The sequence below is a fragment of the Sorex araneus genome, chromosome 11, assembly GCF_027595985.1.
Source record: "Sorex araneus isolate mSorAra2 chromosome 11, mSorAra2.pri, whole genome shotgun sequence".
NCBI classification, from domain to species: Eukaryota; Metazoa; Chordata; class Mammalia; order Eulipotyphla; family Soricidae; genus Sorex; species Sorex araneus.
In genome coordinates this window covers 49,206,539-49,221,732 of record NC_073312.1, presented here as the reverse complement: position 1 = coordinate 49,221,732, position 15,194 = coordinate 49,206,539, and the positions used below count along the sequence as shown (strand labels likewise).

At 40.8% G+C, this 15,194-nt stretch overlaps 1 protein-coding gene across 1 annotated transcript in view; it reads left to right on the top strand.

The window, feature by feature from the left end:
• SLC16A12 (solute carrier family 16 member 12) overlaps positions 1–13,748 on the top strand; it is an 84,640-nt gene extending 70,892 nt beyond the window's left edge. Inside the window, 3 exon segments of the mRNA XM_004607608.3 lie at positions 1,531–2,110; positions 5,282–5,541; positions 11,008–13,748. Of these exon segments, the coding sequence (XP_004607665.3) occupies positions 1,531–2,110; positions 5,282–5,541; positions 11,008–11,258 (1,091 nt within the window). The 3' untranslated portion in view covers positions 11,259–13,748.
• Positions 13,749–15,194: the final 1,446 nt, after the last annotated feature.

Here is a 15,194-nt window from a genome sequence, read left to right as displayed (position 1 = left end):
AAACCCTTTATTGTGGACATTCTGATACTACATGTCCTCAGTGTTACAGAAGTATGCTCCATTCAATTGATGCTAAAGCTTTAGCCCAGGGTCTCACACAGGCAAGGTCAGTGCCTGCCTCTGAGCCACAGTCCTGACCCTTGAAAGTGTACTTTAGAAAATTAGAATAGCTATGCACACCATAAATTGCAGGTAGGAGGATTGCATAGGGTCAGGGTGGGCTTGCTTGGCGGAACCCACATGGCAGTTTGATCCACTTCTGAGAGAGGTGTGGATCTCTCTGTTTCAGCAGTGCCATGAGGGGTAGAATATTATCTCCTATTGAGTCCATACATAGAGCTTTATGATGTAGCTTTGTGTAACCCAGAGGGCCACGCTGCTGAGGTCTCCATCATCCCTGTTCACCAGAGACTCTCCCTTAGCACTGAGACTCTTACATCCAGGAGGCCTGAGTCCAGCAGTTTGGGATCTTGGTCATCCTGCACTGCGTGTAGAACAGGAACTGAAGGTCATTCTCCTTTTCCTTTCATGGTGTTTTAAGTGCCATGAATCCCAGGCTTAAAACCCTTCTTATTTTCTTGACTCAAAAGGAAATGAAACAATTTTTCAGAAGCTTTTTGCTGACCTTAAGAAAATTTCTAGGTGACTGCATGTATTTGCTCTGTTCAAATATAAAACTTAAAACTTGCACTGTGTTACCCAATAATGTGGAATTACTCTGGAACTTTCATGCGGTTACATGTGTTATTTAAGCTACACTTCCAGAATGGTTCAGACTATTAAATCATGTCTTCAGTGGCGATAAAGGATTGAGGTTAGTATTTCTCTGGCTAATTTAAATTTAAAACAGGTTTGAATGGGGTTAAGTCCATTTCATAGGTCAGCCTTATTTTGATTTTCGAGTTAATTTAAATTAGTTTGTCTAATATTTTTGAAGGTCTTCTTTTCATTTCAAGAAATCCTGTTTTCTTAAGAGCTTTCTTCCCAGGGCTGAAATGATAGTACAGAGGGTGGGTTGCTTGCCTTGCATGCGGCCGACCCAGGTTTGATCCCTGGCACCCCGTATGGTCCCCCAGTCACAAAGCCAGGAGTAAGTCCTGAGCCTTGCCAGATGTGGCCCCAAAGACAGAAAAAAAAGAGTTTTCTTTCCAAGAAGCAAGTCACGTGTATGCGACAGTTTGAATATTGAATGGCTGGTAAGAGGAGACTCACTTCCAACTTGTTATAAAAAAGTTTGATAAGGGTTCAATAGAAGGTCCAATTCACTTAAATCCAGATTATTTCATTCTGAGAGATGTCTTCGGTTTGGGGCCACACCAGGTGGTGTTCAGGGCATCCGGCTCTGCACTCAGGGATCATTCCTGATGGTGTTCAGGAGTCCATATGTGGCTCAGGGGATTGAACCCTGGTTGGCCACATGCAAGGCAAGCCTCTTACTCATTGTACTATCTCTCCACTTTGCTAAGAAATTTCCTTCCTTGCTGGCTTCTACCCCCACACTTTATTTATGGGATTTCTCTTTATTCCTAGGTCTTGGATTTGCTCTCTCTTATTCTCCAGCTATTGCCATGGTCGGCAAATATTTCAGCCGACGGAAAGCCCTTGCCTATGGGATTGCCATGTCAGGAAGTGGCATTGGCACCTTCATCTTGGCTCCTGTGGTTCAGCTCCTCATTGAACAATTTTCCTGGCGAGGAGCGCTCCTCATTCTTGGTGGCTTTGTTTTGAATCTCTGTGTTTGTGGGGCCTTGATGCGACCAATTACTCTTAAAGAGGACCATACAAATTCAGAGCAGAACCATGTGGATCGAACTCAGAAACAAGACTGCAAGCAGGCATCGCCCTGTTCAAATCTGACCAAAGAATGGATGCAGACCTGCCTTTGCAATTCTTTGCAGCAGGAATACAGCTTTTTGCTGATGCCGGACTTTGTTGTATTAGCCGTCTCTGTTCTGTTTATGGCATATGGTTGCAGCCCTCTCTTTGTATACTTGGTGCCTTATGCTCTGAGTGTCGGTGTGAGTCACCAGCAAGCTGCTTTTCTTATGTCCATACTTGGTGTGATCGACATTATTGGCAATATCACATTTGGATGGCTGACGGACAGAAGGTAAAATGGGTTTCCTACCAGGCACCAACTAAACTGAGTCCCCCCCCCACCCCTTTGTCCCGTAGGATTCCTAGATCTGAACGTTAACATATCTTTAATATCTGAAGGCAGCTGTCTTGCTGGTTCTTCTTGCTAGGCATTGGTAAACGTTCTTTTCAGGCAGAGAATAAATGTTTGGGGCTTCATGGGTCATATGCTCACCACTCTCCAGCTCTGCTTTCATAACACAAGACAGCCATGACAGTATGTGACATGACTTCTTTTGTGGACACCAAAATTGGAATTTCTCATAATTTTCCACACAGTATTATTCTCTTCTATTTTCTCTTACTACTCAAAAAGTAGAAAAACCTTCTTAGTTAACAGGTGATAGAAAAATAGGTGGAGAGGCAAATTTGGACATAGTTTACCAACCTCTATTCTAATAGTTTTGGGTTGTTGATAAATCTAAATCATTAGAAGCCTAGGGTAACTACAAGTTCCGGTGACAGATTTAAGTTCATCCTTGGTCAAGTCCATCTCCAGGTAAGACAACTGCTGGTAGGTGTTGTGGTCATAGTTTCTTTTGAACAACCCCCAGGGTCTGGCTGGTGATGGAGAGGGAGCATATGTAGTTCGGGGGGGGGGGGGGAGGATTCATGCAGCAATAATAGTAGGGGATGATGCCGTGTACTTGTGTTTGACAGTGCAAGTAGAAAATACTTTTTTCTGTTTTTTGAAAATACTATATTTTCTGAAAATACTATACAGAACATCAGGTTTAGAAACTAAAGTTTTTGGAAACAGCAATTTATTCAGCTAATATATATCTATTTGGATTGAAGGAAACAAGTTACTTATATTCTAAATGGCTCTTCACTCTATGCAGTTGAACTATGGCCTGGGAGAATGATCATGTGACTTCTTACATATTATGCCTTGGTCATGTCATGATCCAGCTTCTTGTCTCCAATGCTATGAATTTAATATTTAGAATCAATTCCACAGTTTTAATGGCTAAGGAAGAAAGAGAAGAGCAAGAGAATCTATCTCTCTTTATGATCAATTAGTGAGTAGCCTGGTCTGATAAAGGGATTTCCAGTCTGGGATATCCCACACCTAAGCTTTGGTGCTGGCTTTATCCCTTGTGATCCCTGTTAACGGGAAAACTACCTAACCCTTGGATTTTCACAGGCCTTCTTCAGTAATGAGTAAGTGCAATATTTTTTATCAATCTCATAGCATTTCTTTTTGGGGATTGGGGGTGGGGTGGGGAATGGGCCACACCTAGCGATGCTCAGGAGTTACTCCTGGCTCTGCACTCAGAAATCACTCCTGGCAGTGCTCAGGAGACTACATAGGATGCTGAGGATCAAACCTGGGTCTGCCGAATGCAAGGATGTGCCTTACCCACTGTACTATCACTCAGGCTCTTCTCATAGCATTTTGTGTTGGACTATGGGAAAATGTAAAGGATAAACTGGTGCTGGCATTGCACAGAGTCTTAAAAGCAATTAGTATTATATATGGGCTTGGAGTTACTGAAGGGGAAATGTAATGAAACTACTATGGGAGAGATCTTGAGATAAGATATGTTCATAGTACAGGGCCTTTATCATCTCAGGCCAAACATTTTTTTTAAACTCACTGTTATTTCCTTTCTTAATAAAACATAAGCAAAAGACAGAGTCTTTTTTTTTGTTTGTTTGGTTTTTGGGCCACACCCAGTGGTTCTCAGGGTTTACTCCTGGCTCTGCACTCAGGTTCAGTTTTGGCAGGATCAGGGGACGATCAGTGGCACGGGGACCACCCACATGCAAGGCAAGCATTCTACCCACGGTACTATCACTCTGGCCCTGATAAAAGTCATTTAATAATTTTACCCTAACTGTTGTAAGTTTATGTAAAACACTGAGGTGTTTTATTTTATTTTTATTTATTTATTTATTTTTGCTTTTTTGGTCACACCCAGCGATGCACAGGGGTTACTCCTGGCTCATGCACTCAGGAATTACTCCTGGCGGTGCTCAGGGGACCATATAGGATGCTGGGAATCGAACCCGGGTCGGCCGCATGCAAGGCAACCGCCATACCCACTGAGCTATCACTCCAGCCCCATGTTTTATTTATTTATTTATTTATTTATTTATTTATTTATTTTTGCTTTTGGATCACACCTGGCTCTGCACAGGGGTTGCTCCTGGCTCTGCACTCAGGAATTATCCCTGGTGGTGCTCAGGGGACCATATGGGATGCTGGGAATCGAACCTGGGTCGGCTGCGTGCAAGGCAAACGCCCTACCTGCTGTACTATCACTCCAGCCCCCTGTTTTATTTATTTTTAAGTGACCATGAAATTACAAAGAAATCAAGTTGCTGGGTCAAATGGAAGCTCAATTTCTAATATTTTTAGAAATGTCCATATTGTTTTCCAGAAAGACTGAACCAGTCAACATTCTCACCAGCAGTGAGTGAGAGTCCCTCTCTCCCTGTACCCATGCTAACACTGGTTGCTCTTATGCTAATACTGGTTGTTCTTATACTTTTTGATGTGTGCCAGGCTCTGTGGTGTGAGATTATCTCATTGTGGTTTTGATTTGTATCTCCCTGATAATTAGGAATGCAAAACATTTTTTCATGTGCCTTTTTGATTAACCATTTTGATCATATGCCTTTTATATAGCCACCTGGATTATTGAGTATTTATAATGTGCCTCTTTAATGAGAACCTGTAACATGTTACCTGAAAGCATCTAATATGATAGCCTTCTAGAAAAGATTAATCTTGGCATTCTGCAGTTTATTTCACAACTATTATGTAGGTAACCTTCCCATTTTACAGCTATAGAAATTGAGATCCTTTACAAAATAATTAGTAACTAGTAATAGCTAGTAAGGGAGAAAACTGGGCCGAAACTAGGCTGTCTATAGTTTCAGAGCATTTATTTTCTACCATACCGCACTTATTGGGGAGGTTGGTTCTTGCATTTCCTTACACAAACAGAAAGACAGACATACAGCTTATAAGTGACATACAATGGGGAAATGATCTCTGAAGAACTGTGATACTTAATGCTGTATGGCATAGTTTGAGGTCAGAGGGTTTTATATATATACATAAATATATATAAGTATATATACATATAAAAAACCTGTGTGTACAGCACTCATTCTTGTTCTTTATACCCCACAGGTGTCTGAAGAATTACCAGTACGTTTGCTACCTCTTTGCTGTGGGACTAGATGGGCTCTGCTATCTCTGCCTCCCCATGCTTCAAAGTCTCCCCCTTCTCGTGCCTTTCTCTTGTACCTTTGGATACTTTGATGGTGCCTACGTAACCCTGATTCCAGTAGTGACTGCAGAAATCGTGGGGACCACCTCTTTATCTTCAGCACTTGGTGTGGTGTACTTCCTTCACGCGGTGCCATATCTGGTGAGCCCGCCTATTGCAGGTGGGTTTTAAGAGGGAACCCCAGATCATCTCTTCTGTGTTTCATATTGACATAAAAACAGTAGGCTCACATAAAGATGATGAGGGCCAGAAGCAAGTTGGGGAGAAATGTATGGTGTGGTGGGGGAGACAGGGGGGTGAAGGAGGAGAGAGGTTCCAAGACCTTCATAATATCATAGTCTTACCTATATCCTTAGATTACAATCTTCTTCCAACTACCTGGCAAACAACCTACCTGGAAAGAGAAAGTCCCAAATTAAGGTCTTGATGAAAGTTTTGAAATGGAGCACTGTTCATATTTTTAAATAAGTCTCGTACATAAAAAGGGACATCTGCAGAGCACAGGAGACCAACAGGGGACAGAGGGTAGTGAGACTGATATAAGTGTGAGTGGCAGGGGCCAAAGAGATAATGCTGTGGGTAGGGAGCTTGCCTTGTATACAGTCAACCCTGGTTCAATCCTGGCACCACATATGATTTGTTTATCTCCACTAGGAATGATCCCTGACTACAGAGCCAGGAGTAAGTCCTGAGCACTACTGTATATGGCCCCCAAACAAACAAAAGTGTGGGTGGCATAGTGGAATGGCTTGGGTACTATTCAAAGGGGCTAGGGACACTATGTTCTTCAGAGACATTGGATAGTATTAACAAAAGAGTAATATGGTAAAGAATCTATTTTAGAAACTATGATCTAGCAATTAATTCATTGCTAAATCAATTGATACTTTGGGGAATGAACATAATTCCAGTCCAAATAGTTCAGGAGCAAACTGATAAGGGCTTGTGTGAACTACAAGAATGGAAATACATTCTGAGAGCAATATGAAGTTTAGGGGAAGATAGCAACAGAGTTAGCAAACAGATGTGGAATGGAAAGATATCAAAGATAACTTAGAAAGGAAGGACAGATTGACCAAGGCCTCACATAAGCAAGGCAAGTGTTCTACCACTGAGTCACTTCCCTTGGCCTTGATTCCTTAAGCAATATTTGATTTACGTTAACTTTGTTTTTAAAAACTTTTATTTAAACCCCTTGACCTACAAAGTTGTTCATAATACAGTCATTTTAGGTATTCCATATTCTAACACCAATCTGGTCACCAGTTTGACCTTCCCACCACCTGTGTCCGAAGGTACCCCCTCTCCAGCTTGTCCCATTAGCAGACACAAATAATTTACTTTATATTGCTTATTACAACATATACCTCATAATGGTGCTACTAAAGTTATTGTCTGTGAATTTGCTGAGCTGTTAGGTGCTAGTTCGGTGCTGTTCGGTGCTATTGTTTATGCTCATTGAGCCTTCGGTGTTATTTTTTCACTCACTGGATTCTATACAGTTTTCCTAATTTTCTGCGTTCCTGCTGGGCTGTCAGTACTGTAACTTTGGAGATGTTGTATGGCCATGTATACATGTATGGCCACTCCAGCAGCTGTGTCACTAGGTTGACTCAGCAGCATGGCCTCTTGGGCCTCCCACGTTCAGCTTGGCTGCAGCTTCTCTCCAAGACTGGTCAAGGGACCGGGCTGTTTAGATGCTAGTGGAAGTGGGTGTGGGTAAGTGGAGTGCTGGGCTCTCCAACAAAGCAGACACTCAGCCTGCCCCATACTGAGAAGGCTCTAGTGGTATGGGCCTGAAGACCAGGCCTACCAGGTCAGGCACAGCTGTGACTTCTCTCTGATTTATGTTAACTTTGAATAAATAGAATTGAACTGCTGTTACTAAATGAAAATGGTTACCTGTGGAGGCAAAGAATGACCCCATTGAAAGCAATAAGGAAGCCAGAAAAATGTTTTGCCAGGAAAATGATGAATATAATGTTCATATTCAGATATCTGAAATCCCCCAAAGTATGCCCACATAGAGCTGTTTAGGAATGATATATGATCTTGGCAGAGATTTCCAAATTTATTTGTCCTACAGTCCCCTTTTTAGGGAAAAAAAAACAGCCTGCCAACCCCTAGAAATTTACCTTCTTTAAGTGAACAGAAATTGCCCCAGAATTGCACCCAAGGCTGCTATTGTGCTCCCCAGGAGAAGCATATACTTTGGGAAATATGATTCTGCCAGAAGCTAGATTTAGAGTCACCAGATAAAGCACCCAGAATACTTTGTAGACTGTAAAGTACTCTGGAAATGTAAAGGAAGATTAAACAAAGAGTCCAACAAATATTTCTTGCAATATAGTGCTTGGAACTGCTGGTAAAGCATTAAACAGATCAGAATTTGTTCCTCCTTCCTGGAGTTTGAGGTCAAGACCCAAGTCTCCCAGAGTGAGGTTGGGAGATTACCTGCATCAGAATTCCCTTATAGTCCTTGTTAGAGTGAAGATTCCTAGCCCTTTGACTATGATCTGTATCTCTGGGCATGAGCTCTAAAATTCTCTCCATATCTGCAGCCTTCTTTTTCTTGTGATGCTTATGCACACTGAAGACGAGACAAACTCCTGAATTTACCTGCCAAACTAAAACCCAGCAAGTGGAAAAGTTCCCTAAGGAGCAGCATGAGAGAAATGAGCTTAGCAGAGATTTCCAAACTTATTTGTCCTACAGTCCCCTTTTCAGGTTAAAAAAAAAAAAAGCACCTCAACCTGACAATTAGAATAGCACTGTAGCACTGTCCCGTTGTTCATTGATTTGCTCAAGTGGGTACCAGTAATGTCTCCATTGTGAGACTTGTTGTTATTGTTTTTGGCATATTGGATACGCCACGGGTAGCTTGCCAGGCTCTACTGTACAGGCGGAATACTTTCGGTAACTTGCCAGGCTCTCTGAGAAGGGCGGAGGAATAGAACCTGGGTTGGCTGCGTGCAAGGCAAATGCCCTACTGTGCTATCGCTCCAGTCCACCAACTAGAATAAAGGAAGGGAATTTCATTTCAAAAAAAGTAGGAACCTCTTTCAGTTACTATTGAAAACAAAGGATGTAGGTTCCCCCCATCCCCCATATTCAAGCTATTGTTAAAGCAGAAAATCAAGAGAAATGGTTGCTACTTCTCTGAGGTAGATGAAAATTCTGCATCAGTTTGAACTCCATGGCATAGACCCACATGTTGGGTGCTTTGTTTTTAGAAACTGATATCCAAATGTTCCCACATCCTCTTTCATCCTCTTTCATTCGCCCATTTTTGCATTTTAGGAACAGGATAATTCTAATTTTAAAAAGTCAACTTCCGTGATCTTCTTCTCAATCCATGGCTTTTATTTAGTAAATTGGACGTTCTACTCAGAGCCTGGCATTGGCGATTGAAGTGTTTTACTCCTTTTTGGATTTATTCTCTTATTTGGTTTCCTTTAAAATAAAAATGCTGTAGATAAACTCAGGTATGCAGGTTTTGTAACTGAAATCTCCAGGCTCTCACGGAGTTGGGAATTGGTGACCTCCCGTTACCCCGCTGTTCTTCTGGGAGCCTGGCAGTCACACCCATGAACTGCTTTTGGCGTCATATAAGCTCATTCACTGGCCTTGATGCAGAGACTCATAAATAAATCAACAAGCTGCAGAGATGCTTCCAGACCCCCAGTCACCATCCAGTTAAAAATTTAACTCCAGCTATATCACCCCATTCAAAATTTTAGATTTCCTAGAGCACGACTGTGACATCTCAAACTCTACAACACTGATATATAGTAGCACACCATATTGGTTAGGATGTAAAGTAGAAGGTCTCTATTAAGAAAATATTAGCACAAAAGGCTCGATCAGTAGCAATATGTTAGTAATCTCTTATACAGGGCTTAAGAGCCCGAGGTGAGATACAATAATCTTCACACAGAAAATTTGTGAAAATTGTTGTATCTCACCACAGGGACATTAAGTCCTTGCCTGAGGAATTAGTAGTATGTGGTTAAAAGTTAAGTCTTCTGGGGCTGGAATGATAGCACAGCGGGTAGGGCGTTTGCCTTGCACACAGCCAACCCAGGTTCGATTCCCAGTATCCCATATGATCCCCTGAGCACTGCCAGCAGTGGTTCCTGAGTGCAGAGCCAGAAGTAACCCCTGTGCATAGCCAGGTGTGACTCAAAAAGAAAAAAAAGTTAAGTCTTCTTTGTTAATATTTTTGTTAGCTGAGATTGGTTGGCTTCTAAATTACGTCCCATTCAATCTGGTGTGCTTCTACTGGATTATCAGTTGTAAAGTTTGGAGATGTTCCAGGGAATTGAGAATTTTTTAACTGGTTGGTCCAGCTAGAGTTAAATTTTTTTTAATAAAGTTTTTCACAATGATTTATTACATTCAGTATTCCAACACCAATCCCATCACCATTCCACCTTCCACTACCAGTATTTCCAATTTTCCCGACCACCACTGAAGCCTGACCCAATAGTGGTCCTAAATAATTTATTTTGTGTTTTTTGTTATGAATAATTCACTAAAAATGATCAAAAAAGATTTCCTTAGAAGAAAAGTAGGAAATCTAAAATAATAAATAAATAAAGTATGAATCTTTATGTATCAGACTAAACTTTTCAAACTGACATTTATCAATTACTTTATTGGCAATTTTATGTGAATACCAACATCACTACCAATATTTTCACACAAGTATTGTGCATTGTAAAACTACTTCATGGAACTGAAGATCGTTGACACTCCCCAAATTAAGAAGTGAGCATCCTTTTTAGACTTACAAGCCAGTTTAGATCAATGGAATTAAAGCAGGGAAGAAGAGAAATCATATAACTCTCTGGTAGGTTTTCGTGGCATAAAAGTAAAATTTGGAGAAACTTAACAATACTTAAAATTATAAAATAATTGCCTGCTGAGTTCTAATTTTACCCCACTAATTCTCAGCTCACAGGGACTCATATTTCACCTCTCCTGGTTCTGTTCAAAATTTAGAGCTGCAGTAGAAAAATTAATTTGTTGCAATGACAGATAAAAGGGAAAGAGGACATGATTTCAGAATTGTGCTTTCTGGAGCCTGCATTTTTAACTTCTAAAATGGCCTAATATTCTGATTTCAAGGTGAATGCATCACAATGACTGGATGAATTTGTAAGTTTGGGTTCCACTTTATCAAGAAATATTATATTTGATGTAATAAATAATATATTAGGTATGTTATTCAAGAGAGCTTATGAGTGCTGTGAATTACACTTTATACAATTTTATTCTCCTAATGCCTAGATAAATAGCCCTGATGTTCATCATTTGAATGATGCTGATTTTATCTTTTCTATTATTTCAGGTGATTAATAAAACTGCTATTTATTGGGTGATCACTAAAAATGTGACATGCTTCCTAGCACTTTGCAGAATAACAACAGTTCTTTTTCAGGATGTTTTTCTAGAAAAGAAGATGCATCCTTCAGTTGTTGCTCAATATGGTTAGGAGAGCGGGTGTGTCAAAAATTAGATAGTGGCACTAGCGATGTATTGTTATTATCCTTGCCAATGATTAGATTTGAGCAATGTAAATGACTGAATTTTGGCACTATAATCTTGCTGCTTCTTGTTGCAGGATGGCTGGTAGACACAACTGGCAGCTATACAGCAGCATTTCTTCTCTGTGGATTTTCAATGATATTTAGTTCAGTGTTACTCGGCTTTGCTAGACTTGTCAAGAAGATGAAAAAAAGCCAGCTGCGGTTCCTTGCCAAAGAATCTGACCCCAAGCTGCAGCTCTGGACTAATGGATCAGTGGCTTATTCTGTAGCAAGAGAATTTGATCAGAAAGATGGGGCATCTGTGGTCCTCGCCGTGCCCACCTGACCCATGGACTTGGCCTGGGAATGAATCTTCAAGGCAAGAGAGGAAGGGCCATGGAATTGTACCTGATTCTGAAGTATTTTATTTTGACAGAAGCATTGACCTCCACGGAAATGATGATTACTGTTTTGCTAACCTGTTTGTAGAGGAAACTCGCAAATAACAAAGGAAACTGGACTAGCTCCAAGTTTCCCCATTCGGGCTTTGTACTTAACAACTGAACTCACATCTTTTGGACAATGAATATCAATCCATGGAGAATGTAAGGATATAGCTGATATGATTTTCTATAATTGGGGGTAATTTCCAGACATCTCAGACCCAAGTAGATGACCACTAGGTAGCAACTTTCTCCCAATCTCTATAGCCCTTCCGCTTCCTGCCTTCATTAGAAGGTGAACAGTCATTAACACGTAGATTTGGGGGGGGCTGGTGGGATCAGCTTGGAGTAGTGGTTGAAGTTGAAGATGCCAAAAACTTTTTCCAGAGGTTTCTCCCTAGGGACTGTTCCCACCTACTCGCACCCCCCTCCCCCGCCCAGCCCTGACCTCCCCATCAAATCACTTCCTTATCTTTCAAGCCAGCTCTTGTTCCTTGCAAATTCAAACTTTGAAAATTCAAATGATCATGGAATACTGTGGTTTTCTGAATTGTAAGACCCAGGCAGCCATGACTGGGAAGATCTAGATGAACACTGGAAATGAAAAGCCCATTTACTAAGATTAAGTCCTAGGCACTCACCTTTGTTACTAGCCTTTATAAGACTAGCTCCACCCCAAAAGGGTTTGTTTTCATCTTCTTTTGTTTTTGCTTTCTTTCAAAACCTGGGACTGAACCCAGGACCTCACACAAGCAAGGCGAGTGCTCTACCACGGAGCTACTTCCCGGACCCTGTGATGCTTGCTCGAAATTTACTCTCAGTTTTGCAGAACACAGCAAGTCATAGGGGCAATTTCTCAGTCTTATCTGAAATGTTAACGCCAACATCCCCCCCCCCCACTGCCCCCTCCTTTTTTTCCCCCTTTTGAATTAAAGCTCTTATTTAAATTGCAGACACATTCCTCTTAGGAACAGAAAAATGTTGACATTATTCCAACTGGGCAGGAATTGAATTCTTGAATCAGCAGGTCTCTAGTGAGTTTTCTTTTCAGATTAGACATTTAGGTTCATCATCATTCAGAACAGGACTTGGCAGTTTTGCCTGGGAGGGTGGGGGCGGTCTCGGGTGGAAATAAACCTCTGTGATTCTAAAATAATCCAAAGGTGACATTCCTTTTTTCCTGTGTGAATTCTTGTAATGTCCGCTGTTCTTCATCTCTTTATAGATAGACTTGGGAAACCTGTGGGCTTTTCCATTCATTTGTAGTGAATGCTTCTGGGGTTAATGTCAGCACATAACATCCTCATAAATTATAGTGGGGACCCAGGGAGAGGAAGGTGAAGGTTTCTGTAGGGGTTACTGCAAAAACAAACAAAACAATGAGGAAGATCCAAGGTTGACTAAACATGTTGAGCAAGTCTTTGGAAGCAATGAGAAAAATCCTGGGTTGACTAATCAGGCTGCTGCATTTCAGCGTCTTCGCCTAAGCTGGATTATATGATAATATGACACACTGACATCTTTCAGAGTTAAATACTGACTCAATTTGATGGGGGGGGCGGGAACTGTAGTAGTTCATAGTTCTTTTCCAAAGAGAAATTTGAATGTTAGCTAATTTAAATGTTAGTTAATTTTAGCTCATTAGTTAACATTTGAATGTTAGCTAATGTTAATTTGAATGTTGAAAAAAATCTTTTACTTCACTTGAGAGTTTAATTTTGAACCTATTTACCTTCGTATTTGTCATTTAGAAATAGTTTGGAAAATGTTTATAAAGAGTCCAAATTAAAATGAAGTTACATATGTTTGGAATAGCACTTTACACTGAATGTTATTTCTTCAACACTAAAGATCTTTTTCTAAAAATATATAACTAGTTATAAATATGTGTATTTTTCATAGCATGATCACAGTAAAAATTTGTTTATATGGTTCTGCAATAGAATTTCTATAAACTTGTGTATTCATGAAAATGGGCATAAATAATAGAGCTTTTAAAAGTTTGCATAAAATATTTGAGATGTTTGATTTTTATACATGCATAAATTTGTAGGTTACTTTCCTCTTTGGAGCAGCATTTTTGAAAAGCAGTAAGGAAAATATAAACCTTGGAGCAATTAAGGCTCCATGTTTATTTTAAATTGAGTGATTTGTGGGAATAAGGTGTTCTGTGGAATCAATAACAAAATTATGGTAAGATAACTCAACATCTTAAATGTCTCTTTATATCAGTGAGAGCTCTGTCTTAAAGTTGACAGAGTATAAAAGCAAAGGAAATTACCTTTGTAGATACTCTGTACCAATGGCCTTCTCTTTGTTCCAGATGCAGTTTCATTAATCAGTTGAATTATTTACACTAATATTTTCTTATTTCAAAAGCATAATAAAATGAGTTTATAGTCATGTTTGGAAAAACATTTTTTCCTGAACAAGGGGTTTGGATTGATAAGAGTGGGCCTGTCTGGTTGTGTTTAGATATTGGCATATAAAGGCGTGGTATACAATCGAATGATTCCTGAAGAAAAAAAAAACTGTTTCTGGACTACTTCCTGTGTTGGATACTCTGCTAAGCATTTCCTAGCATTGCCTCATTTGAGCCCCGTAACAGCCTATAGCCTATATTTATCTTTATATAGCTTCAGGGAGTCAATAGTGGAGCCCTCCTTCCTTTTGTGCCTTGTCTTTGTAAACAAAGGTTCAAAACGACACTTTCATGAAAAACAGGCACTTCCCCAGGCAGAGAAAATCCTTGAGTTCACTTTAGTCTTCCAGTGAGTATATATGGGAAGATTATAGAATGGAAACATGTTTTTCAATTTCATTCAATTATTTTTGGTTTTGGGGCCTAACGGGCAATGTTCAGAGGCTTCTCCCAGCTCTCTGCTCAGGCCTCATTCCCACATGTGCTCAAGGGGTCCTAAGTGGTCCAAGCATAAAAATAGGGTCCTCTGCATGCCAGACAGGTGCCTTAACTCCTGTATTACGGCTCTAGCCCTGTAGACAGAGCATTCCAAAGAGTTTTCCCCCGAAGTTTGGTTCAATAAAGACAACTACTTGCAAGCAGGGTTATCTGGGACTCGAAGGATTGCAAGGAATAGCATGTTGAGAACAGGAATTTTCAGATTGTTGGGGGAAACTTCAATACCCACCACTCAACTTTAAAAAGGAATCATGTGAGCTGTAAGCTTGGAGTCAGGAGCCGTAGGAACCATGTTTGACTTGACATATGACACAGCACTGCCATCTCCTGGAATTAGTGAGAACACTTCCCAGTAGGGGACACACTGTTCAAATGCAGCCCAGCTGGACCCCTCCTCCCAGCCTTAGCTGTTGTGTCCTCCTGATGGTGCCCCTGTCCCTGATCGTTACCCATCTCCCATCCTATATTTATCCTTTTCCTTTTACAAGGACACCTATAGGATAAAGAGGCTGTGTTGGTTTTTATTTCACCGGGAGAAGAGGTAAGGCCCAGAACCATGGAACACAGGGGTATCTGTAATTGAGCGTCTTTCTCTTTCCTTCCTTCTTTCCCGCTCTTCTCCCTCCAGTCCTCATGGTTCCCTTAATTTTTTCTTCCCTTCTTTCGTTGGGGTTGTTTTGTTTTGCTTTGACCATGATGGGGAGGACAGCTTTTAAGCCCCGGCTCATGCATTAAGGCATTCAAGTATGCCCTTTGCTGCCAAACCACACCCTTTTCTGTTTTATTTTTTGCTTTTTGGGTCACACCTGGCGATGAACAGAGGTTACTCCTGGCTCTAGACTCAGGAATTACCCCTGGTGGTACTCAGGGGACCATATGGGATGCTGGGAATCAAACCTGGGTTGGCCACGTGCAAGGC